The 26,944-nt window shown below is 35.6% G+C and overlaps 2 protein-coding genes across 4 annotated transcripts in view; both read left to right on the top strand.

Annotated features, from left to right (window-relative positions):
• Positions 1 to 4,925, top strand: part of LOC105176025 (protein Dr1 homolog) — an 8,507-nt gene extending 3,582 nt beyond the window's left edge. For both annotated transcript variants that reach the window (XM_011098697.2, XM_011098698.2), the window contains exons 4-6: positions 2,070 to 2,164; positions 3,952 to 4,020; positions 4,390 to 4,925. In XM_011098697.2, coding sequence (XP_011096999.1) covers positions 2,070 to 2,164; positions 3,952 to 4,020; positions 4,390 to 4,554 — 329 coding nt within the window. In that variant the 3' untranslated portion in view covers positions 4,555 to 4,925. The remainder of the gene's footprint in view (positions 1 to 2,069; positions 2,165 to 3,951; positions 4,021 to 4,389) is intronic.
• LOC105176024 (serine protease SPPA, chloroplastic-like) lies at positions 9,549 to 26,460 on the top strand. Of its 2 annotated transcripts, none has more exons than XM_011098695.2 (14): positions 9,549 to 9,951; positions 10,328 to 10,508; positions 11,508 to 11,645; positions 12,396 to 12,566; positions 12,637 to 12,740; positions 14,497 to 14,564; positions 15,120 to 15,286; positions 16,823 to 16,892; positions 18,038 to 18,192; positions 20,047 to 20,152; positions 24,078 to 24,165; positions 24,248 to 24,391; positions 25,045 to 25,248; positions 26,062 to 26,460. In XM_011098695.2, the coding sequence occupies exons 1-14, from the start codon at positions 9,616 to 9,618 to the stop codon at positions 26,188 to 26,190; spliced, it is 2,061 nt and encodes a 686-aa protein (XP_011096997.1). In that variant the 5' UTR covers positions 9,549 to 9,615; the 3' UTR covers positions 26,191 to 26,460. The 2 variants fall into 2 exon arrangements, with proteins under 2 accessions (XP_011096997.1, XP_011096998.1); XM_011098696.2 differs by having other exon boundaries at positions 9,550 to 9,951; positions 26,013 to 26,147.

Raw genomic sequence — 26,944 nt, 5'->3', positions numbered from 1 at the left:
GGGGGGGTGGGGGGGGGGGGGGGGGGGGGGATGTTGCAAGACAATTAGTCAAATCTTACGTAATCATTATAAAACTCTACAAGCATAAAATATGTCACTGTGAGTCCATTAATTTTTCGTCATAATCATCATTCTTTTCATTTAGATTTGTAGCAATCAACATCTTTATTTCTAAGCCCAACTTTTACTAACATGAAAAGCCCAGTCTTCAAAATAAATTGCGCTTTCCCAACTTTCTTCAGCCACCTGGTGAGCTATAGTGCGCCAGAGCGGCGTGGCTCGCGCCTGGAGAAAGCCCAGCGCCATCTCTATTGATCCATAGCGCGCCTTTTATAACTATGCTAGGCACATAAAAAACATGCATTCAGTGAGAAGAAATATTTCACTTTAGCATCTCAGGATGGCCTTGACATCATCACATTCACTCATTAGATATAAACATTGGACATCAGTTTATGATCTTGGGAACCCTGCATTGCATGCTGGCTTCTTTTGTTTTTCTAAAAACTGAAAGAGCCAGAAGACAACAGCATGGCATAAATGTTTATGGAATATAGATTGAATAGGCTTTATCTTATCTTCTTGTATCTTGTGAACTCTGGATCAAGTATAGATAACTTTGAATACAAGAGAAATTGAGAGGTATCTGGAAAGTATTGCAAGAGCTTTAAAGACTTCAGTTGGTATATCAGGTGCGGAAATATTTTTCTCAAAGCAATATTATAACAAGGGACAAGGAGGTGTAAAGTTGTCTTTATGTTGAAATACCAGAAGTGCATCTTTTTTAATGCAAAAATTGTCCGTCTAGCAAGATTCATTAGATAGTGGTCAATGCAATCAAACAAATGAAAGTTTTTGATTGAAGAGGACCAGCTAACTACGTCTCTTCTATTAAGTCATTGTGGAATCTTTGCTTCACAATTTTATATGAAGTAATATATTAGAAAATTGGGGGTATCAAAATGATGATGAAAGGTAGAAGTAAGAACAACTTAACAGTGGGTAGTTTGATAGTGATTGTTCTTCCTTAATCAATATTTCCATTTGAGTGACTAAGATTTTGTCCTGTGCTACAGTATCTCGGGTAATGATGTTCTAGTGCAGAGGTTTTTTCACTAAGTTATCTCAACAGAAAAATGACCAGAGTTAAAGACGATCAAAAGAATAGACTCCATTTTGCACCTTTTATCCTGTCTTTGGTTTCTTTGGTTTTGTCTTGGTTAGAAGAGATCTCAATCTAATTATTTTGAAGTCTTTAGTCCGAATCCTCTCTTTTTGTTTTGCAGTCTAAGATCAATGGTGAATTAATTCTCCTCCAGGAACTGATGGATTTAAATCTAGTTGAATGCGCTTGAGGTATATAAATAGAGAAAACTTAGAGGACTACTATATTGTATAGGGTATAATAAACACCATGTAGTATAGTTGATGTCTTAAAAATGGATTTTGAATGTTGAAGAAGCCCTTTCTAGATTGAGGGTTCTGCTGAATGGATTAAAAAATGCCATTTAAGGTCCTTATCATATGAATTCACACCTGCATTCCTGGGATTTGTTCTCTGTCTATTTTTCTCCAGCATGCAAGTCCCACACTCACCCGGTCCTTGTGCATCTGAAGCCACCACCTTCCATGCCCTTCATGGAAGTTTCGAACCATCATACTCTGCCCCTTCCACTTGAGTCTCCAGCTTTTCACTTTTGTTTCACTTCTATAATAAACGAACTAAACCCTTTGTCTTCAGTGTGCAGAAAAATGGTTCTGTTTCGTTTTTTGTTTTGTGATGCATCATGTGATTGTGCTTTGGTGCCATAAGAGTACAGGACATATTAGTTATATTTTTCCTTTTCTCTCTGTTTTTTGTGGATGTTTTTACTTCTGGTCATTGAAATTGGTGGCCTGAGTATTGTTGCTGTTCTAACTTTTGCAATTTACTATTAGATGAAAATTACATACTATCCACTGCTCCTTTAGTAGTTGTCTCATTGCAGCATCTTTGCCAGTTAATATGAAGTTCCATTTCAGTAGTTGATGGCTAGGCGAAATGATTTGCATGTTTGTTTCTATTGCAGAATTTATTAATCTCATTTCGTCAGAATCCAATGAAGTCTGTAACAGAGAAGAGAAAAGAACAATTGCACCAGAACATGTACTCAAAGCCCTAGAGGTTTCTGATCCCAACACAATAATTTCCTTTTTGTTTCCTCTTTCTTGTCCTGTTATCATGAAGAAGCTTCAATGGTTTTTAGGGGGCTTTTGTCGGATTATATTATCATTCTTATTTCGTGCAGTATTCTTTTGAAATGGAATGGTTAGAAATTTGTTTGCATATTTGTTCAACATGTACCAACTTGGTGAAAAAGTGTTGTCAACCCCCACCTTTATCTTTTTCCCTCTGATCCCCGTAAGTCACCTCTTGTAAATGAACAAATATCAAGCTATTTTGTTTCGGCCCTATATTCGGGGTATGCCATGGGGGGATATTGGACTGTACTGTTGGGTGCAGCAAATAACTTAGGCTTGAGAGGATAATATGACATTTCGTGGCGTTATATTTTGATTTGAGATGGGTAAAATATAAGTGGGGACTGATTTAGTTGAGAAAACGTTAATATGACAAGATGGTAGAAGTTGTTTAATCTAAAGAGATAAAATGAAAGTGAAATATAAAGTTGTCTTATTAGGATATGTTTGATGTTTCCTTCATAAAATTCTAAGTCACACTCGATGTATCTTGGGATCTGCCACCAGTAGGCATGTTGTTGAAATCATTAAATTTCAAGTATAGGAGTTTTCTGTATCACCAAAGCTTAATGTGATGTGGGATGCAATACAACCTTTGATGGATGCCTAAAGTGTTTTGGGATTGATTTTGGATTTTCTTTCTTATGTTCTTTTTCTATTTTATTTCCTACATAACTACTATTGCTGCAGCACTGGTTATAGGCTTTCAGATTTCACAACTTCAGGAATCTATATTTCATCCTCGTAACTTCTTTTCCATTTTGACGTTTAGCTAAATGTTTTGCTTTCAAGAACAAGCTATTATAGGTCTTGTATTCTTGGAGGGGAATGGAATTTTTGTGTTCTTTACACCCCAAGCACTTATTTCTACTAATCATATGAAGATACTAAATCCTGGCTTGATAACAATTCCGTCAACTGCAACTTTAGTAATTACTCAAGTCTATTTGTTTCTCGTGTTCGCTTGACTATTTTACAATTTCATCTGAATGTGAACTTTGTTAATCTTTACTATCAAATTGTTTCTGTTTGACCCGGTTTAATTTGTACTTAAAATGATCCCATATCAGAATTATGTTTTATCAATAGTATGGTAAAATAAAGAGACTTCTCAAACTGAGTTTATTGCTTTAATAGTGGAGCAGCATAGACATGCATTTGATTGATTATGCAGCTCGCAGGCTGTGATAAATTTCATGGTATTTGGCCGTTTTTTTTTATTTTAAACATTTCGTTTATCCATAGGTGAATGATTTATTCACTTGTGATTTGTGGTAAAGCATGATATCATGAGAGTGGTTCAAGTTCACTTGATCTTGCGCGGTGTTTGACTTTTTCAGTTTATTCCCAATACTTTCTTTCCACTGCCATACTAATGCTTTTTGGGGCATTAAGCTAATGACAAAGTATGTTTTTCTTATGTCCTGCGGTTTACTATGGTAATTATCAAATATCCAAGTTGTAATAAGCTGTGTTTGGCATCGTTTTGGCTGACATAATTTAAGTGCTATTTTTCCCCTGGAAATTAATTGATTTCATTCTCTTGTTGGTACTGAATGATTAGGATATAGAACTCCTACACGTGTCCACTTTTAGGGTGTAACATGCAAGTTTTAGCTTATAACTATTGCTAGTCTGTGCCTTGTTTCTTTTCATCTCCTCCTTGGTCGTCCTTGACAACTGTGGAACTTATCCATATTGATACATCAGGTTCTTGGATTTGGGGAGTATATTGAGGAAGTTTATGCTGCATACGAGCAGCACAGGCATGAGACTATGGTATGCATCTCTTTCTCTCTCTCTTGTGCATGCTCGATGCAGCACGCTAGTAATATTAGCACATGTATGACACATTTCTAGATCAAGTAACCTGCTGCCCTTTTTATATGGCGTGAATAATCATATCATATGTTTTTACATGCTATAGATCCACAAAAGTTTGAGATACACTGTATCACTATTTTATACATCATAAGATGCGCTATAAAAAATTTGAGTCTGTTCTGCTGTAGTTTTCTCCATTCCTGTCATTTTTATTTCACACGTCATCCAGTGGACATAACCAACTGCTATAAGAATCTCAAGAGCCTCTTAAGGTTCGTTCATAAGATGCATGCTGAGTATTTGAGGCTGAATGTTTTGACACAGGACACCATGAGAAGTGGCAAATGGAGCAATGGAGCTGAAATGACTGAAGAAGAAGCATTGGCAGAGCAGCAGAGGATGTTTGCAGAGGCACGTGCTAGGATGAATGGAGGCGGCTCAGCCCCCAAGCAGTCGGATGCCGAGACCCAGCCAACTTCGAACAGCTAACTCTTCTTATTTAGTTTCTAAAACTCTTTTTAGGCTAGCGCTCTTTACTCCAGTCTCGTTCTTTCTTCTTTGTATTATGTACAAAAATGCACTCGGGTAATGTTGTGGCTTCTATTGAACTTACAGCAAACTTTATTCTGTGTACTATATCTATATATAGAAATATGTGTAATTAAAGTTCTCTCAAGGTCGTCCATCTACGATGGGAAGGACATCTGATCTCAGAAGACAAATTATCATTATTGTTGAAACTCACGTTTCGCACTCTTTTTTAGGTGGTTAGCTATCTGAAAGCCTATCTTATTTGTGCGGAACTTATATGCGTTGCTCAAAACCTGTATGTTTATGTATTCACAGTGCATTGTTTCCTACACCATCTATCACTGCATATTGGTTGGTGCTGTGTTACCCTGTCATTTTTCTTCTCTGGGACTTGACTCGTGGTTACTTTGACATTTTCTTATTGTGCCAAGTTTTGTGATTTCTATTTGGATTACTTATAAGGAATTATCCTACAAGAGTAGGGGAGTTGGTAAAACTGAACCTATCGAAATTCAGTATGTCAAAATATTGGATTAAGTTAATTAATTGGTTTGGTTTAATAATTAGTGAATATATTTTGTATTTTAGTTTTGTCTTTTGGTAAATTGATTTTTTTTTATAAATAAATAAATGGACACTAAAAATTACGATCATATTATTGTTTTTCATTTGGTAAAATATAATGAAAATTGTATAAAAACAATTTATAGATATATAAAGATATATAACGTCAAATAGATGAATAAAAATTAATACATTCGTGTTTAGTATGGTTCACTATACTAAAGCCAAAACAAAATGAAGCAGTACACTGAATCTTTATGACCATGAAAATTGAATATTGAATCAAAATGCATTAGTGGTAGCTTTGCACATGTGGAATATATTGAGGGCAAGATGGCAAGCACAATATGGAGTTCCATCCTATTGTGGTAGCTCGAGTTCGACGTCAACTATGATTGGAAATATGGTTCTTGCCAACTTGGAGGCTGATTGAACAATTGCAGCAAGATTCTGGGGTGCGGGCCAGAATACCTAGGATTGTTCTTAGTAATATGGAGCCTCGATCTCAGTTTGGTGAGGGGGGTGGTGGCAATTCAGCACGTGATCGGTTGCTTTATGTGGGTTCAGTTCCTTTAAACCCCAATTCTAGGGTCTTATGTTGATAACATGGTGGAGGTTATTGCGAATTCAAGTAGGAAGACATTGAGGTTTATTGAACCATAGAGAAACAACATGATAAAATAATTATGAAACCGAAAAGAGCCGTGTTGGAGGAGGGTTTTGTAATGTTGGAAAGCGATGATTGTACGGTGTTTTCTTGACTGCCATACTTTCATCACCTGCAGTTATCTCCTCAGCCAATGAATTTTATATCTTTTATCTTTAACACTGAGGGGCAGCCATGGAGGAGGTCATTGAAGGTGATTGTTGGCTTTTTCAAGGACAACCTATGTTTTTGCAACGATAGGTACCAGGATTACAGCTAGAGAAGCATAAACATGATCTAATGTCGGTTTGGCTTAAATTCAAAAACTTACCACTAGAGTATTGGACTAATGAAGGATTCAGTGTGGTTACTAGTGGAGCAGATAAACCACTTTATCCTAATGTTGTAACTCGTACATGTACTAGAATCGACTATCCTGGGGTTTGTCTTTTGATTGGATTTTCTCCAAAGAGTTGCCAATAGTCCAACCAGATGAAGATGACGTAAAGGCTCTTTGTAAAACTGGAATTGAATAAGAATAGTTGCCTTCTGCGTGTAAGAATTGTTATGTTCTTAGGCACACTAAAGATAAGTGCCTTCTTTCGAAGCAGCCTAATCCATGACCCCCAGCACTTGTTTGAGCTTATTAAGGGCCAGGTGTTGAAAGTAGTCTCAACTAGTGGATCGGGGATATTGCAGCAGTGTCTTCCTAATGATTCAATGCACATTGGTTTGAATATGAACTCTAAAGTATTTGCAGTTGGTTGTGAATGAAGTGTGGGCTTGGCCTGAAGGTATGTCTGAAGAAGGTGAGGAAATCATACTACCACCTCTCTATTGCAATTGTTTCATCCATCCCCACCATCATTAATCTGGAATTCTCTTCTACTTGCTCCTCTTTAAATTCCAAGAAATATGTTTATTATTTGGTTAGCTATACAATGGACAAGCCCTGCTTACAACATTTGGGGGCACAATGTATATTGTATGAAGATCATGCAGCTGAGTCTCATTCTCATCTTTTCCTTGAGTGTAGATATGCTATTCATGTGATTGGACATATTCAAGGATTGGTTAAATGGAATTGGTCTTTTAGACAATGGCAATGGGGATCTTGCGGACAATGGAGCAGCAAGTCGAGTCCTCTTGGCTTTGTTGGTATACCGTGTTGGCAGGAATGGAACAATAAGAGATTTCGAATCACTTTAGGAGAAGCGTTGGTCGTTGCTAAACTTATAGTTGAGCAAGTTAGAAAAAAAACTTCTTATACATTATAATCCTTCATCAAAACAGGTAGTTTCTTCCTTAGGATTTGGATAATAGCTCGGTAGTATAAGCTGAATTGTATAATTGTATGTTCGTTATTAATAAAATTTACCATTCCCCCCAGAAAATACTCTAGTTTGGTTTTGCTATGTACCGAATTTTCAGTTATGATTTAATTCGATCAATATACTGAGTTTTGGAGATATATGTGATGAATTTCTTTAAAAGGGTAGGAGAACCTAAGGCTCGTGTAATATATCACCTCCCCTGAGGAGGTAAATTGCTTTATAATTTAAAAGCTAATGAACAGTAATTTGATATGTTTTTTTTTTCCACAGAAAGATATTTTGCATATATTCCATATCAAATGGAGGTTACTTGTATTTTTTTCTTTATTAAAAGATGAAAGATCAATCATGTCATGTTCACAACACAAATTTGTACACTCATATATCATTGTGATAAAAGGCGTTACATCAACTTCTCTAGAAGAATAGAAGAGCTTCCTTTGCTTGTAACATGTAGGGTATAGTGACTGAGTATTTAGACTTCAAGTCAAAGTTAGAGAATTAGACCTAAGCCAAATTTAATTGATCTGTTAATTAAATTTTCGGCTATTCATTTGATGAATTATCTCACGTATAAATAATCTAATTATTTATATATTCTTCGAAAATTAATTCAATTAAAATTAATTTACTTCTTCCGAACTTAATTTCAAATTTAGTTCATCACTCTTACAATATTTGTGTTAACTCTTTAGATTCACTCTCAACTAAACTTGGTCTTGTATCCAATACAATTGATTAATTTAATTTAATTTAATTAATTAACTTTTATTAACCATTAATCATAAAGATTTGTCACTATGGGTGGTCGTCTAGCAACGGTTAATGAGAATTGAAAAATTTTAAGTGTAACAACATCACCACTAACACCATTAAATTTAAAACTATCACATATCTCAAGAAAATAGCAAGATGTTTATTAGAGTCCTTGTCAGGCAAACTAGAGAACTGCACACTAGATTGAATAATCTGAATGATAGCCGGCTTGATCTCAAAGTTATTGGCTTGGACGGTTGGCTTAGCAATGCTAGAGATCGTCACATCAACTGTTGGGAATGAATACTCTATCATTGGTCTTTCTACGGCTCCCATGTTTTTCATAGTTGTCTCAAGATTGCAAGTTGTTCTTTTGTATCAGAGTTTATCCAATGAATGCAAAATTCACAAATTAATCTAGCAAGCAATGTTTTCATACACTGAGGAATTTTCCCAAGTTAATTCAATATACTCTCGAGCTATATCAAATCTATTATTATTATTAAGGAAATAGCGGATTCCTACAATTTAATACTCGTGACAATAAATACATTAAGATCTGTGAAAACCTGTGTGACCAGATGAATCACGTCTATGTATACATATCGTTCAATTCACACCATGAGTTACCTTTTCCATTATGTCGAATTCTCTTCCAGTTCATCATCATAATTAATTAAATCAAAGAGTTGATCAGACTCTCAAATTATAAAAACAAGCACAATAACACATGAATATATGAAAACAAAGTTGTAGATTAATTTAACAAAATACTTAAAATATTGCCTCTATTAAGTTTTCCAAAAGTCCTAGCAAAAAGTAAATTATTTCATATTAGCTAGATCTAACACAAAGAAAAAAGATTTAGAATAACTTATGGAATAGAAAATCAGGGCTGAACGGTTGTCACTTTGGTGTCGAATCTACTCCACCCATCTCCTTCTCTTCTCTTCGTGCTTTGATGTAAATTTAAGAATTTTTCTCTAGCTAAAAGAACATCTTCATCCTTTTTCTCTTCTTCCTATTTATATTAGTTCCCAAGATTCCTGAATTTAATCTAATTCTCTTTCTTTCTTTCGTGATTCTATTTCTACCAAACTTCTCAACATAATTACAAAGAAATAAGCTGCTCCATATAATATTTTGGCTCAACAATTATATTGGAGACTCTGCAATTTCCGCATAGCGCAAGTCTAATAACCCGTGGGTCACGGGTAAAACTAGATTCGACTCTCCATTTGACAGACTCCTCATAACCTGTGGGTCACAATTAAACTGACTTCGATCTTCTGTTTGCCGACTTTCTGATAACCGGTGAGTCATGGGTTATTCTTAATATGCTTTTTACTACATTTTTGGACTTTTCTCGCACTTGAGATTTTTTCTTGCAACTTACTCTTTTTCTGTGAAAACACCTAAAATGTTGCGAATAAATCCATGAACAAACATTATATCAGAAGAATATACGTATATCAATATATGGAGTTAATTGAAGAATTTTTTAGGGTGATGTAGCCCGTGGCATGTAAAATTTATGTGACTTGTCATCCCTTATCTGGTGTTCGGGCTTATTGATCGGACTTTATATTAGAGACTTTTTTTTAAAATTATAATATAAATATAAATAAGCCCCAAATTACACCGTGCTCGGATTTTTCCTATCACTTGTCTTTTGTCCGAAAAATAGACTAAAATCGGGCGTTTGTATTTCCGAGTAAAATGTCGAAACTTCTTCTTTATAGTCGCCGCTTCAGTTCTCTCTCACATGATCAACTGCTGCTCACTCCCAAGTTTCGGCCCTTCACTCTAAACATCCTCCATTTCCGAACATTTTCAGCCGATGTCAATGGGGAAACCAAAGCGGAGACAGCAAGGAGTATGGGTTATGAAGGCGAGGGGACCGGCTATAATGACAGCAAGTATCCGAGTGGCGAGTTTGTTTTCAAGCAGCGGAGCGCGCGGGAAGAGTTTCTGCTAAAGACTAGGCTGTTCTTTGCTTTGCCTTGGGAACGCTTCGAGAAGGGCAGTGTTTTGAAGATGATACTGCGGGGAGAGGTTGTTAATTATTCCATTTACAGTTTTTGGTTCTACAATTGTTTATGTTGTTCAATTGTTCGTTGTCCTTTCTCCTTTTGGCATGGACTGGACTTAATTATTTTTCAGTGTGGTTTTCCTACAATTTAATGGTAACTTTTAAAAGGCAACAAATGAGGTTTTGCATTCCGAATATTGGTGAGAGGTCTGTTCTGGAAATTTTGGAAGGGACGAAATTGTTTGTGATCATGGGATTTTTTTTCTTAAGATTATGAACTAAGCTTCAAGAAAGAAGAAAAGCAGTAGGAAGAGGGTTTGAACAAGTATTGAAGTTAATTTTTTATGGTATATTGGTTTGGCTGTTGGGAGTGAAGTTAATGCAAGTCATTTATGTCAGATATCCGATCAGCTGAAGAGCTTCTCCAGAGCGTTATCTTTACCTCAAATTTGTCAAAATTTTGAAAAAGCAGCTTATGATCCTCGTGTGGTGGGTATTTACCTCCACATCGATACATTGAATTGTGGGTGGGGAAAGCTAGAAGAGATTCGGAGGCACATTTTGAATTTTAAGAAATCAGGTACCTTCTCTGAAGTTCTCTGTTCGTCTGCTCAATCTTCTTGAATTGTGAATCTGGAAAGGCCCTGTTCGTTTCTTTTTCAAACTTAAAACACTTGCAATGTTTTTAATCTTGACCCCCATGTTTTAGATTCGAGATCCAGTTTTCCAAATAGTCTCCCACATTCTATAACCACAGTTTTTAAACAGGTGAATCAAACACATTTTCTGGCTGTCACATGTCAAATCAAAATTATCAACTTAGTAAATTGAGAATATCAATCCAGTAATTATTCTTTTAAAACTCAACTATGGAAATATATTTCCATTTCTGCACATAACCTCAAGTTTAGAGCATAAAGTATGAAAAATAATGAAACCAAACAGACCCTAAGATCTGTGCCTTTGATCTCCTCTTGGGTTACTGCTAAATCAAATTCATTTGATTGATTTTGATTCTCAAAAAATACTAAAGGTAATCTTTTGTTTTTACTATTGTCCGTTGTTGTATGCTTATTTCAGTTATGTGTACATGTATCTACATATCTGGTTGAGAGTGACAAAGTTTGCCATCTATCTTGGGATCAATGAACTGCCACTGTCAGTGGTGGTTAGGCAGTGGGTGATTTTGGACTATCACACTGTTTGTGGTCTTAAATTTTATGAGAAGTATTTGTTCCACATAGTTTCTGGAATATGTATAAATATATTTGTCTGAGCACTCGTATGGCCTCCATTTGGTTTGTTCTCTGTGCAAACTTTTGACAGACCGATATGTTTTATACTTCTATTGCAAAAATAATTATGTAAATCTGCAAGGCATAGTTTATTGTTTTGCTCTAATATTAGATTATTCCCATACTTCTAAAGTTACCATAAAAACCATGCTCCTATGATATGTTTCGTGTGGGTTTCTTTGTTTCAATATTGTGTTCTCTTTTACTTTGTCGTTAAGTATTTAGTCTGAAAATATACACTGGATAGTTCTTTGTCTTAATGTGCAGGTTGCTATTTGTTGTAGGTAAGTTCATCACAGGCTATGTGCCTGCATGTGGAGTGAAAGAGTATTATATTGGCTGTGCTTGTGACGAGCTTTATGCTCCACCAAGTGCCTATGTTGGATTGTATGGGTTACTTGTTCAGGCATCATTTCTTGGAGGTGAGTTGGTGACAAATGGCTGTGGAAAAATATTTTATTATACTTAAAATTAGCCACAAAAAAAGATCTGATGAACATCAAGTCAAAATCTGGTTAGCCTCGAGTTGGTGACCTTACGAAGGAATACAAATTTGTTTACAATGTTAACTCATACCAGACTTTGCATACTTGTTTTTTGTCAATGATTCTTTCACATGGTGAAACAAGAATGTGTGTAGTTGTTTCAACTGTAACTAGTGAAATATTGTGCCATGAGGTCACCATGGGTTTTGCAGGACTTTGACTGAATTGGTTGCTGACTGAAGCTCTTGTTGCTTTGTAATTTGATTATAATATGTGATTGTAGCTTCAATATGCCCTACTTTTTACCTCCCCGGGTAAATGATAAATTGCCTAAAACCACCAATTACTCACCTAATTCAAGAACAAGCCCTTTTCACTTTCCTCATGGGAAGAGTTCTAGGTTGTGGATGAGTTCTTAGAATGAGACTAAAGCTTCGGTTTTCTATGCAACTAACTGGAATCTGGGATTGTTCATGTTTGAAATTGAAGTTTTGTCCCTCTTAAATGCTGTTTTCAAGTAATGAATTGTTTCCGTTAATTAGAGGGCTAACATTTTCAATGATTTCTATCATCGGAAAATGGAAAATGCTTTCAGGGTATGAAAAATGTCAGGCATACTTTCTAATCATGAGAAACTGAATTCGTCTTAGTGAACTTTCTCAACTAAACCTCTTTATTATTTTGCAGGTGTGCTTGAGAAAGTTGGTATTGAAGCACAAGTCGAGAGGATTGGTAAATACAAGACTCTTGGAGATCAACTTACACGTAAGAGTATGTCTGATGAGAACCGTGAGATGCTGACTGCTCTGCTCGATAACATGTACAGCAATTGGCTTGACAAAATTTCACTTGCAAAAGGTGCTACTGTCCTTGGAATTTAGGTCTTGTCCTTGTTCACACTTTGTTACTCATTTCTTGTCTTGTGCAGGAAAGAAAAAGGAAGACATTGAAAATTTTATCAATGAAGGAGTGTATCAAGTTGAGAGAATGAAAGAGGAAGGCTTAATAACAGATATTAAATATGATGATGAGGTACTTGTTCCATCTTCCTGAGAAGTTGGGTGCATTAGGAATTTTCCACAGTTCTTATGTTTTGCTCAATCTCAAACCATAGCAGATGTGTTAAGTTAGCAGCTTCAATTTAATGCTTCTAGCATTCGTGTTCACCAGGCCTTTTGCTTAGTACAACATATATCATCATTCATGAATATGTTCTACTGAATATGGACCTCATTATGTTTTATGTCCCTATGCTCCACAGTTAAGGACTGCATTCGTACTTTAGATGAGAATTGAAAAAGCATAGGTTGTGTCCTTTTATGCTATTACCTTTACAAATAGTGGTTGAGAGTTAGTGGTATCACATTGTTACTATATATGTGATTTTATCTACTTTCTTGTGTTCAAGTTAGCACTTGAGGAGGGATAGAGCAACTTTCTTTTGTTTTCGTTATTTACTAGCATGTTGAATATACTTAACTGATGTTCTTGTTCAAGTTTTTGTATCCATTGCTCTTCCTCTCAAACTATTGCTTCATGTTCACTGTTCTCTTACGTGCTTTGAGTTTTTTATTATGTTTCTACCTCTCTATGGTATTCAAGTTAGTCAATTGCCATTTCATGATATCCAATCTTCATTGTCTTGATATGTTTGCCTGCATCGCATAAATAATATTAAGTGTACATAAATTTAAATGTTTAAATAAAACTAATTACCAATGCTACATTAACTTTATTTGACTTAGAATTCATCGGAGGTCCGAGGAGCTTGTTGATGCATCACCATCTTAAAATTATTTGTTGAAAATTAGACACGATGAAATTTTTGTAAGTTATAGAAAATTAAATAATTTCAATTGTTCAGAAAAATTGATAGCCAAGTAAAACAAATTGATAAAGAAAAGTTGACAAGCTAAGCATATTTCTGCCTCTGTATAACTGGTAGAAATGGTGATATATGTTAGTGATTCAATGTACTTCATTATTTTAACGTAAAGTTTTGGATGCCTATTATGTTCTTCACTATGCACATGTTTACTTTATCGGTTTCTAAACTCTCATCGAAAGGTCTGTTTAGAATTTTTCACATTGTACCTGTCAATTGACAATTAAGGACTAAATAAGAGACTCACCAAAATAGTTAAAAAAATGTGATTTCTTTTTTATCAGTTTGTCAATGCTGCTGTTATCTAATTCTCTTGTAATTTTCTATTATTATTTGTTTTAATTTTCATTAGAATCCCAACAACACTTAACCTAGTAAGTATTTACAATTCATTTTATTATTAATATTTTATTTGTTCTAGCTCCCTAGAATCGTAACACTCTCATGAAAAAGTTTCTTTGACAATTTTCCGCACTGTACCTACGTGCTGATTGCCAATCAAGGAACGGAAATAGACTTTCTAGAAAATTCAAAATAATATGATTTTTCATTAATCAATTTGTTGATGTTGTTGTGTATCTAATTCCTCTTGAAATTCTTTATATTATTTGTTTCAGTTGACTTCAGAATCCCAGCGCCCAAAACTTATAATTCCTCTTATTATTCTCTTGTTGCTGCTATTTAATTTATTTAAATTTCCATTAGAACCCTACCACCATTTAACTTTACAAGTGATTACCATCTAATAAAAACTTTAGTTTTAAAATTACTTAGAAGTATATGTAAATTCATAATTTATATTCATTAGGAAGATATATTAGGCATTAGAGAAAAGTTGAGAAACACATAATGCTCCAACCTATTCGTACTTTTGTGATATAGATAGTTATTATTGAATTTCAGGTTATGTGCTTGTTGAGAAAACGCCTGGGAATCCCAAACACAAAAAGACTTCCTACCGTTGGCTACAGGTAGCTTTTAGCTTGATTTTTGTACATCAGTTTTGATTAGCAACAGTATATTAGTATACTTGTGTGGAGCTGCTGTTCCTCATGGGTGTTCTGCACTTGAAACAGTTAAAATGATCATCATTGAGGTCTAGACCATCGTTCATTACATAAGCTGCAGACTCCCAGTTCCCTAATAAAGTTGGTTTTGAGAGTTATGGGTTTAGGGTCTTGAATCTGATGAGGTTAGTGCATGAAGATGGTCACTTTGAGATGTTGCTAACTCTGTTCATTTTTGGACCAACATGTGTTTGACTCATCAATTTTTAGGCTGATAAAAATGGTCTCTAAGTTCTGCCTGCCTTCCAAAAGAATCTTTTTGTTTCGACACAACTTCTCATTTTGCTTGCTTCTTTTTTTTTCTTTTTCTCTCTTTATATCTTGCTATAGGTTTGGTTTAACAATTTTGGGGTGTTTCTGAATTCTGGTTGTTAAGTTGCAAGTATTTTGACTCACTTGTTGTTTCCTGGGTGTTAATATACTCATATTCGTCAAAAATTGATGGTGTGATGCATGCAGGAAATACAGTAGTGTCAGGAGATGGACTCTGGGCTTGACTGGCTATGAAGACCAGATAGCTATAATTAGAGCATCAGGGAGCATTAGCAGGACACAAGGCCGATTTAGGACACCCAGCTCAAGGATTATTGCTGAGCAATTCATTGAAAAGATTCGCAGTATAAGAGGTACTGGGGCCTTTGCTAGTGAATAGTTAATATTCTTGTTTTTCCTTACACATAAGGCTCGTAAATGGTGCAGATATGTGATTAAACAAGAGAACTATGCTGAATGTACAAGAGGTAAAGTGCGTAATGGAGGGAGTAATCGAACTGCTTCACATTCCTACCTGACACCTACATATCTAATCTATATTTCTCCACGAACAAGTTGTTCTTCTAGAAAATTGATCCACGTCTAAGTTGAAAAGGGTCTTGGTAGAACTTCTACTGAGTTAGGAGGGATAAAGATTCAATTAATGTATGTCATTGAGCCCCTCTGTGGACTTGCAGAAAGCCAGAGGAAGCCCTAGAGGATGGAATTCACTTTTGCTGGAGTTAGCCCGTGCCAAGTACCAATCTAATGTTTGATGTGAACAATAACCAATTAACTTGTTCTTATATATATCAGCAAAGGATTAGCTGCTTATGTTACAAGAGAGGATAGAAATGCACCAGAGAGATTTTGAAGGGGAAAAAATATAGATCAGCAGATATGATGGTTACCAAAGTTCTCTGAACAATTCTGAAGTGTAGGTTTGATGCCATTTGGGAAGGCATGTAAGCCGGGATTTATCTAGTCTGTCCCTATTAAATTTGGAATAATCATACTTACCTGCCTTAGTGATGAAGGAGGCGTAGGGTTTGTTTCTGTACTTTGGAAGAACCATGTGGGAGAGTTAAGTAATCTATCAATGGTCTTTCTTTTTCAGACTTGCAGCTAATATCGAAGTTTTGCTTCCACTTAATGTCAGCATTTTGGATACATGGGGAAATAATGAAGAATTGCATTGTATTCATAAGCAACAATTTTTCTTTTTCTTTTTTTTTTCCAGAAATAGCATTACGGTGTTTTCATTGGGGGTGGTGGTGGTGGTGGTGGGTGGTGGGGGTTGTTCGGCAGACCATAGAAACTTGAAACTAGTATACAGAAACAAGGGACATATTTTTGAATTTCTATTATAATAAAAATGAAAGAGTTTGTTTCATTTGGAAGGTATGCACTCATTTGCGGCAAAATGGAATAATACAATTTCTGATGGTTTACCTAGTTTTTTTTAGGCTAAATGTATGCGTTATGTATGATTTTGGACAAATTAATTTAATACTTTGGCCAACTTTTATTTTTATTTTGTGCGCTAAACAACTAAGCTTAATCTTCTTGGAAACTGAAACAAGAGCCTCACTATCCATTTCTGGTGGTGTTAGCAATAGAAGTTTCTGTGCCCTTCTGAAAAAAGATAAAGTTACTACATCGTTACATATTGATTTATGAAATCTAGGAAAACATAGGTAGAGTTTTCAGGATTTTCTGTTGGCTGTCAGTGAATATAGTATTTGTTCATTCAAATAGGATTGTAAACATTTTGTATCCTATTCTCTAGATTTTACTCACCAAGGTAGAAAGGATACGAAGCTTTACTAGTCTTTTCCCTAGCATTTATCTCGATTCCTGTTTTATATTTTTATGGTCTTCTCTGATTATTACTGAAAAGTTTTTTGCAGTGTCAAAAAAGTATAAAGCTGTCGTCATTCGAATTGATAGCCCTGGGGGAGATGCCCTTGCTTCTGATTTGTGAGCGCTTTTCTGTAACTGTCTTCTCCTTTTTGTTTTTTGAATGTTGATGTGCCAGAAGTCTAATATATCTCCAATTAGAACATAGCATATAGTGAAAATAACAATCTTGGTTTGTTTTGTATGAGAATACTTATTTATCTTCTGCGTCTGTTCATGAAGAGTAATTCCTTGAAGTTAGTTGCATATAGGTATCGTAACAGGTCTAGATTCATTCAGAGAACATCTCTCTATTTTTGCTTTTATCTGTTCGCATCATGGTTAGAGATAAATAATATAGTTAATTTCTTGTCGCACCACATCTGTATAGCATTATCTGGTTTCATCCTTGGATAACCTGCGCCTAATCTTTCCTCTTTATCAATCACTGGATAATGTGGTAAAACCAGTGTTTTCTTTCTTTGCTATCAAAAGGCCCCTAAACACTTAAGGTTGTGTATCTGGTTGTGTTGTGCCTGATGATGCCATTTTCCTGCTCGTCACATCTTACGAGATTGTTTTCCTTGACATGCAAATGACTTACTTCTCTCATTATTTATCTCTTAGTCTTTTGTAGTACCATTATCAAATCGGAGTTGGCCCTGTGAGATGTCAGTTTAAGAAGGGAGCATTAAGATGAAAGCATACTTTAGAGCTTTACAAATGCACTGAATCATAGTCGTTTCTCTTTGCTACAAACTGTTACTTCTGTATAAGCTGTTGCCTTGTTTGGCCCTAATTTGGCAAGTAGACTCTTTCATGGAGCCCCATAGCCTTGATGTATTTATCCTAAATATTTATTCAATATTTATGAATGTTAAGCATTTAGTATACCTCTTGGGGAATTCAAAAAAGAGATGGTGAACTGGTGTTCTTGAATACTAATGAAGGAATTTCAGTGTTTTTGCCTTTGAAGAAACCTGCGTCTAATAACGTTTATTTCCTCTTTGAAAATTACCTTTTAGTTTAGTTGGGTATATGTGGCATGTATCCTATGAAACATGGAATTGAGACCAACTGAATCTCTTTGCCTGCATGTTCCCATTTAAATTGGTGATGCTGTGCTAATTGCTATGGTTGCTTTTTGGTTGATCTCGCTTGTGCGGGTGGTTATATGGGTAGAGATAAACTCATCAATCTTCTGATCAGTGTTCTGTATTATTCAGAATGTGGAGGGAAATCAAACTTTTGGCGGCTACGAAGCCTGTTATTGCATCACTTTCTGATGTAGCTGCTAGTGGAGGATATTATATGGCAATGGCTGCAGATGCTATAGTTGCAGAACACCTTACATTAACCGGTTCAATTGGAGTTGTGACAGGTGAGACCTCAGAACAATTATTCCTATTTCTTACAATAATATGGAAGTTGATTCGGGTATGAGTGCTATTTGGTTCTGTTTTACAATGCTCAAATAATTAGTTTAATTTGTGCAAATGCAATTAACAACTGTGGCTCTTTTGCTATTTTTGGGTGCACTCTCTTTTTTATTTGAGTTGCTGGGTCATAAAGAAGTTAGATTTAGCATGAAAATATCAGATGAAAACTGCGATTGAACCATGTGATGTGAAGCATCTCTACAGCTTACTGTAAAATTCCATGATTTGTGATATAGTATGAATCAAATTTCAAAGTACTGAGCAATATGGCAGGCAGCTCAGGCGAATCTTGTACTTATAATTATCTGACTGCATTTCTTCAATTTGATTATCTTTTGGTCAATATTGGTCTAAACTTTAGCTGACCTCTTGCCATTGACTTAGTATTTTGATAGCAAATTGTTTATCTTTTTCCATCGGAAAGAAATCATTCCTCTGTGTCGTAAAGATGGTTGGTTTATCTTTATATGGTTGATCAGGGCAACTTTGAGATTTACATTACATTATTTGGTTAACATTATTTCTAATAGTTATGTAGACATATAATATCATTTAGACAAATGTGTTCGTGGTAAAATGACGTGAAGTATGCTCTATGATAAAGTCAGTTTCTGCAGAAATTAAAAGTAACTGTTCATATAAAATAGTATGCTCTATGATAATCTTGAATGCGCATTTAATATAAGAAATTAAAATTTAATAAAATTAGTGCCTTTATTTTCATATATCAATTTTTACTCTTAGTACTCATACTTATTTAACTCTTCAGTTATTTTTATAAATTTATTCCTGGAAAAATATATTTATCTTTGGTTTACTTATTTATCATCTTTTATTTCTAGTTTCAACATCGTTAACTCATTTTCTATGTATTATTTTATTGTACTAAGTTGATTCTAAAAATTTATTAATTTAATTAACTATGAAAATATAATTATATAATGGAAAAATAGTCTATAATTATTGTGTCAGTATACAGTTATGTTAGAATTTTACTTTAATTGATATCATTATAATGTTTGTTCATCATTTGACTTTCCTTATTTTCGTAATATAAATTATATGTCATATATATATATTTTGTTTTTAAAAACTTTTTGTTTCTAAATGTTTTTAAAGTTTATTGATATAGTAATTCTTATTTATCCTTTAGAGAATATATTAAAACATAAAATCGATTAGTCAAATGCCCCTCCTTTTAAATTTTCAATTGAACTTCTAATTTATAAGATTCATAATTTTATTCAAAATTAAACTTTGTTCTATATTCTTCGTTATTATATATATACAGGGAGATAGATAGATTTAAGTATAGATTAGTATTTTTATATATTATTCATGTGTTATTTATTTGAATAAAGTGCCATTGTAAATAAAAATGTTCTTAAAATAATTAAGACTTCTTCTAGCAAAGGCATTGCGTTGAAATATTATTTGTATATTTGTTTTTTTAGTTTGATATATCGTTCATTCTCTAAGTAGGTTAGAGCAATTAGGATTACTAAATTGTTTTCTCTTTATAGAATTTTATTATGTTATACTACTTTTAATATATTATTAGAAGGAACTTAGGTAAGGGTGTAGTTGTCCTTTCACAATGGGGAACAAACATTTGTGGATACATACTTTTTTATACAGTATAGATATAGATATAGATTATGAATGAATTCTCAAAATTCTCTTTTTCTTTCCTTTTGTTTTTTGTTTTTTCTGTTTCTTTGGGGGTTGGGGGGTGGGTGGAGGGGGTTACCCTGCTGGTGTTCTTGGTTACGATATTTCATTCACCTTGCTTGTAGGAAAGATTAATCTGGGGAAATTATATGAGCATATTGGCTTCAATAAGGAGATCATTTCAAGAGGAAGATATGCAGAACTTGCTGCCGCTGAACATCGACCATTGAGGTATCTCCCTGACCCTGTTATGTTGAAGAAGATATATGGAGACATGTCTGCATTGTAACTTAAATAAGAAGTAAATAAGCATTAGCGGGTTTTTTTTTTTTTTTTGGGGGGGGGGGGGGGAGGAGGAATTAGCTGGTCATATTTTGCGAAAAATTCAGTTTTGATGATATAATAACATGGCTAATACTGATATCTCTAATGGATGGGTCCATTTTAGTTACTTATCGGCTTTGGAATACGTAGTTTTACTTTTCGGTGACCGGAGTACACTTCAAATGTTACTCCCTTGCACGGCTACCATTCAGCACAAATAAATGCTCTTCTACCGGTTCGACGTTCAAATTCTACTGCTTTCAGCAACAAAAGATCCCGTACTTGTTTTAATCACATCTTTTTGCAGATTTTGGAATCTGGAAAAATAATTTGACAAACCAGTGAACTTAGTATTATTTGCCTTCTCATTAGTTGTAAGCTCCTGTTTCATCTTAGCTCAATTTGAGAGTATGTCTTCCACGTATGCCTGACATCATAGTTTAAACCTATAAGCATGGAAGAACATTGCATGTAGCATTTAAAAAGTTGCTGTTTGCGGGTTTTACTTGTGCAAGTCCGTGATATTAAGTATGAGATCAACTTTGTTGCAGTTTGTTGGAAAGTGGATTAATTACATGTTACTGATTTTGGCTTGTTCACCAAAGAATTAGCAAATTAACAAAAAAGACTCACCATATCCCCGGTGCTTGTGCTGTGTTCGTGATTTATATTATTTAAGTTGTACCTTCGTTCGGCAACATTCATGGTGTTCTTAGTACCACTAAATAAATATACCAAATTGTAGAATGGGAAAAGATCTTGTTGTACATATTCTTGGAGGACCCAACCTCTATATATACGATGAATTTTTACAGATAATTACAAATAAATCAAACTATTTGTCTCTAAGAGATAGGAAAGTACATAAATCAACGGAACAAAAATCCTAACACTCCCCTTAAGTTAGAGCATGTATATCAATCATGCCTAGCTTGTTACACAAGGTCTTGAATTGCTTTGCCCTTAAGGTTTAGTGAAAATGTTTGCTTTCTGCCCTGGAATGTACGGGGTGCAAATTATTTTACACATAACCGACTCACGAACTGAGTGACAATCTACTTCAATGTGCTTTGTTCTCTCATGAAAAACCAGATTGCTAGCAATGTGAATGGCTGTTTGATTGTCACAATACATAGCACACGGTCATTATTTGTGAAACCCAACTCTCCTAACAAATTCTTCAAGCATAAAATCCACTAATTTCACTAGTAGTATGAGCTATGGCCCTATACTTAGCTTGTACTCAGCTTCTGCACTCGATCTAGGTGCACCAAGTCACAAGATTTCCGCTTACACAGGTGCAATACCCAAAAGCAGATCTCTATCATCTTTAGACCTAGCATTGTTGTAGCCTTCTATCTCGGCATGTCCATGTCGTTCTAACAATAAATCTTTATGTGGAGCTGCCTTTGTGTATTTCAAAATCCTAAGAGCAGCTTCCCTTGAATACGTCGTCACTTATCCATAAATTGACTAATAACTAGACTAACGGCAAGAAGTAGATGCCAATTCTAGTCACATGTAAATGGATGAACTTCGCTACAAGTTCTCTATTTGGTCTTATCTACCATATAGCTACTATAACCCTTCCATAAATCAAGATATCTATGGGTGTGTCTACAGGCTTAGTACCAAGCAAACCAACTTCCTGAAGGAGATCATAAAACTGAGATACTCCATGCTTGCTATGAGCACTTTCAATACCCAGGGAGTATTGTGGTCGTCCTAAAACCTTAGTGATAAAGAGTTTTTGTGTAAGTATGCCTTGGTATCGTCTATGCTCCAATATCACTACCAATAATCAGAATTTCGTGAACATACATGGCTAGAATAACCATCCCACAGGGCACAACATCAATATAAGTAGTAGTAAGAAGTTCCCAAGTTCCTTTTGAGATTAGAGGAGACATCTCTTCATCCATAGCCATTTTTCATGTGGGATGCTGAAGTGCCTCATGATAAGACTTGGGAATAGATATTGAGGAAAGAAAAACAGCAAATGCGAAACCTAGGGCTAAGATTGTTAAAAGAATTACCGTTTCGAAGGGCTATCCGAAGGTTAGTTTATCTCAAGAGAGGCAATGGCATCCGACATAGTTGATAGCGTGGTACGAAGGTGGGAATGGACTTGGAATGAGAGAACCCAGTTGTGGTAGGATGTTTGGACACAAACATGTAGTCAGATTGAACTTTAGAAAGGTTGGCCTTGGAATAGTATGGAGTGGACAAAAAAAAGTTGAATTTATGAAAGTGAAGGACGAGCAAGCAAAAAGCTGATAACATGGATAACCCTCTTGTGTACGAGATTACCTTAGAAAGGGACACTTAACCGACCAAGGGGAGAGCTTATTCTGACCTAGAGAGACCATATGAACGAAACAAACACAACCAAAAGTACAAGGTAGAGAGAACAATGGTTTATCACGATAAAGACAACTATAATGGATGTTTCTAATAAGAACAATAGAAGGCATACGATTGATGAGAAACAAGTAGTGAGCATCGAGTGCCCCAATACGATCTAGGAATATTCATTTGTACCATAATGGTACAAGCCACATAAATTAGATGACGATGTTTGCGTTCTGCCACACTATTTTGCGGGGAAGTACAAGGACATGAAGTTTGGTGTAAAATGCCATGAGACTCAGAAAAGTCGGTGAGTATCCATAAAATACAAATATTAACAGGAAACTGAATTTGAATTTTTCTTTATAAAAGAAAGTGAAAATACGAGGAACTTCACATCTATTTTTGAGCAGATAAGCTCATGTCATTCTTGAGGAATCACACAAAGATAATGAAATATGGAAAACCAGCAACAGAAGACGTACGACACGGTCGCCAAATATTTAAATCATAGTGGCAAATGCGCGGGCCATGGCCCAAGCCCAGCGCCATTTCTAGAAAATGGTGGGGCTTTGCCATGGTCATGGGAGTGCGTGTTTTCAAGGGGCACAGAGGTGCACCTTCTGCAAGCCTTGAAAGAAAACTGGGCAAGGACCAGTTTTTCAAGGACTGGGATGCACCTAGTTCAAATAAGGGGTGATGCGGGTAGTGGCGAGGAGTAGTGGCCCACTGAGGGCCACTACAGACATGGGGGTGGGGCGGGGAGAGCCCTCAGGCCCACGAAGGAGGGTGCATTTTTAGACTCTTAATGAAGAGGAAGTACGGTGGTATTATTTATTCATAGGATTCACATTCTAAACTAGAAATAGAAGAATCAATTGGAAGCATGTATTTCATTTTGGATAAAGAGGGATGGCCAAACCTACAATGCCACTGAAGGGGGAATAATGAGGCAGATAGGGCACGGTCGACAATTGTTGTAGGAGATAGGTCTAAATAGAGACTACCATGTTAATGCCTTCTACGATCATCCTCCTTGTTTGTAGATCCTGAAAGATGCAATACAAAGGAAAGAAGGCGACAGAGCAATTATGAATTATGAGATCTCTTAAGCTGGTGAATGGATAATAAACTAGCAGGAAAGTTAGGAGCATAAAGAACATTATCAAGGGTAACATGTGTAATAAGTTGTATGGTACCACATTCAGATACAAGACTTATATGTAATAAAGAGTTAGAGTATGTCAAGGGGAAAAACTGTTGCAATGTATGCCCCTCATGATCATGTTCCGTGTTTTTTCTTTGACCTTTATTTTTGGTATAATGCTTTGGATTTATTGAGGCCACACCTTGCCTAGTAAATCAAGTGATATATGGATAGTTTTGTATTAACCTCAATTCATATATTTGGATACTATCCTTTAAGGCGAGAAGCTTTTTCTTGTATTTGTGACTGATTCCTGTTTGCATATTTCCTCTCCAGAGCAGATGAAGCAGAACTTTTTGCCAAGAGAGCACAGGATATGTATAAACATTTTCGGGACAAGGCAGCCTTTTCCAGATCAATGAGTGTACGCTATGCAACACAATTTACATCCCATTCTGGATATTCATGATTCTGTGTTCTTTGACATCAAAGTAGGCACATGGCAGGTGGACAAGATGGAGCAGGCTGCACAGGGCAGAGTTTGGACTGGTCATGATGCTGCTTCACTTGGTCTAGTTGATGCTATTGGTGGGCTCGCTCGGGCTGTAGCAATAGCCAAACAAAAGGCTAATATACCACTAGAGAAACAGGTATATATAGCATTCAATTGATTTCTTGAATATGCATAACAAAATATTTTCACTATGATCTGCTGATTGCCATTACGTTAGACCAGGACATACCATACATATGGTTCTGCTAGATTATGACGGGGATGGTTTTGCATAAGGTCATTAATGCTACTGGTGACTTCATAGCATATCAGATGCTTCAAAAGTCATCCTTATTTTGTGCAACTTATATATACTTATCAAAATACTGCCTTCTCTGCATAAAGTTGTTTACATTGCATGGCTGCTAAACAGCTTCAGATTAAAGATTCATAGTCATTTTACCAAGCTTATTTGGAAAAAAGTCCACTTTGAAAGCATTGCATTAAAATTTACATGGCCACTAAAAAGATTAGGGTTACAAGAGTCTAATCAACTGCACTTCGAGGATGTAAATAAATGGTCACCTGTTGGTGCATCAATGTTGCCTTCTGTCTGGTTACATTTTGGTGGCTAGTATTTCAGTGAGCGGTGAGATGATTTGCTGAAAGTAGCTTCCTTACGGTTGTGATGGCCAGTTGTTCCGTTGTTTTGGAATTTCAGTGTATCCAATATTCTTTCATGCTGAGTTCTATACTGAATTTATTGTCCACCATGACTGTCTTTTGGCTTATTGTAACATATTCTATCAGGTAACTCTTGTTGAGCTGTCAAGGATGTCCTCCTCCCCACTTGAAATTTTGAGGGACATGGGGAACACCTTCGTCGAAGCAGATGAAGCTGTTAAAGATTTGATACATGAGACGACATCTTCTGATGCAATTCAAGCTAGAATGGATGGCATTTTGTTTGAGAAGTTGGAGGGTGCTACTTACACCAACTCTGCCTTGGCACTGGTAAAAGCCTATTTAAGGTCCCTCTGATTCTATTGTTTCTTATTCCAATTTTTGCAATAAAGAACATTTTCCTCATGGAGGAACTCAATGCATTTTAGTCCATGTATTTTCTGAGTTGTTAATTGGAGGAGTTTATTTACTGACAAGTAAGAATTCTGCGGATCATACGTAATAATATTGGAATGAGCTTATTTAGATCCATAAGATTATAGTTTGTTGATGAGTGTTTAGATTGAATTTTTGAGCTGAATTTATTAGGAGGTTTGGTGGTCGAGGTCAGAGATGTGATGGCAGTTTTTGAATTAACATCAAGACCTTGAACAAAACGTTCTCTTCATCAAATTGGAAATTCGTTTGCTGTAGTGTACTTGGCGAAACAGTAACTCCATGACCGTGAGTTTAATAATAGTGATTTGTGTATTTTAAAGTTACTATAGGTTAATTATAAATTATTATTTTCACAAAAAGAAAGAAACATAAAAAAACACAGCAGTTTCAATCTTTTCTACTCACTTTTTGTTCACGTAAGTAGGGAAATATCTCAGCGGTGAAACCCAACTTTTCGAAACTTAGCTTTTAGAATAGAAACATAAATTGTTGGCTACTTTGAGTAAAAGCATGTAGAAGCAATGAAAGGGTACTGTGTTGATCTGATAACTGCAAAGGCTATCAACTATATAACTTCAGTAACCATAACAATGAAAAAAGAAACAAGTAAATAGCTTTGTGCCTGAGACGCACCAACACCTGTTCTTCAATTGCAGTTTTTCTAGACGATGTTGGACCATACTACAGCGTGATATGCCTTGGCAGGTCTTGCTGTGGCGAGGGAATCATCTTCTCTTAATGCAGCATATAGGTCTACTCTTGCTTCCACCAGTTACCATATTTGGCAAGAAAGAAATTGAGGTGATCCCGGGGCGTGGCAATGGATGCAGATAGGTTGGCACGATTGATTACGGACCAATTTAGGATGAAAATCACTAGTGCAGAATTGAAGGATTCTTTGCAAGCCTCTGTGCTTTATAGGCTTAGGGAGATAGCCTGGGATCATGAGCAGGCATATATGTCCACAAAAGAATTGATAAAGCCTTCAAATACTTGAGAACTATAGAGACAGTGATATAACAAAAAATTTAGGATAAGTTTGCAAGAGATAGAAAACTTTTTTCTTCTGTTCGGTAAAGCTTATGTGTCTTTTTTTTCCCTTGCCTTTGCCATTGCTTGAATCTGCAACAAAAAGTTAATATTTGCAAGAAATTTTATGTGCAAAGTAGAAGAGAAACGCTCAATATAGCCATTAGAAAGCAACATTATTGAGCATGATTCCACACAAAAGTTTTAAAAAATAAATTTGAACAGAAAAAACCTCAAGTAAGGAGCTCAACCTACCTTCATTGCCTTCAGTTTCTCGCGAGTCAGGAAATTAAAATGGTGGAGGGAATTTGGAGAGGAAAGAGGGGGAAACACATAGGGCAAGCTGGTAATTTCTGAAAAAAGTCTAGACAAGACAATAAATTCATTGTCTTATCTAGATGGACCTATTAGATTTGTCAATGGATGTGGATTACACAGATTCAGACCCATTATAATAGCCAATATTCAGATTCGGACCCATTAATTTTATGGTAGATCTAGACTTGGGTCTACGCCCAAGTTACTACTTATCTTAACTGGTATGAGTCCAGATTTGGAT

The sequence above is a fragment of the Sesamum indicum genome, linkage group LG13 (genome assembly GCF_000512975.1).
Source record: "Sesamum indicum cultivar Zhongzhi No. 13 linkage group LG13, S_indicum_v1.0, whole genome shotgun sequence".
Taxonomy (NCBI): Eukaryota; Viridiplantae; Streptophyta; class Magnoliopsida; order Lamiales; family Pedaliaceae; genus Sesamum; species Sesamum indicum.
The sequence above is the reverse complement of the archived record's forward strand: the minus strand, read 5'-3'. Positions and strand labels throughout refer to the sequence as shown.

Coding starts and splice junctions, on each gene's coding strand:
- LOC105176024 (XM_011098695.2), top strand. CDS start 9,616: ATGTCGAAACTTCTTCTTTATAGTCGCCGCTTCAGTTCTCTCTCACAT. Junction 20,153..24,077: donor GCTGAACATCGACCATTGAG/GTATCTCCCTGA, acceptor TTTCCTCTCCAG/AGCAGATGAAGCAGAACTTT. Junction 24,392..25,044: donor ATATACCACTAGAGAAACAG/GTATATATAGCA, acceptor ATATTCTATCAG/GTAACTCTTGTTGAGCTGTC.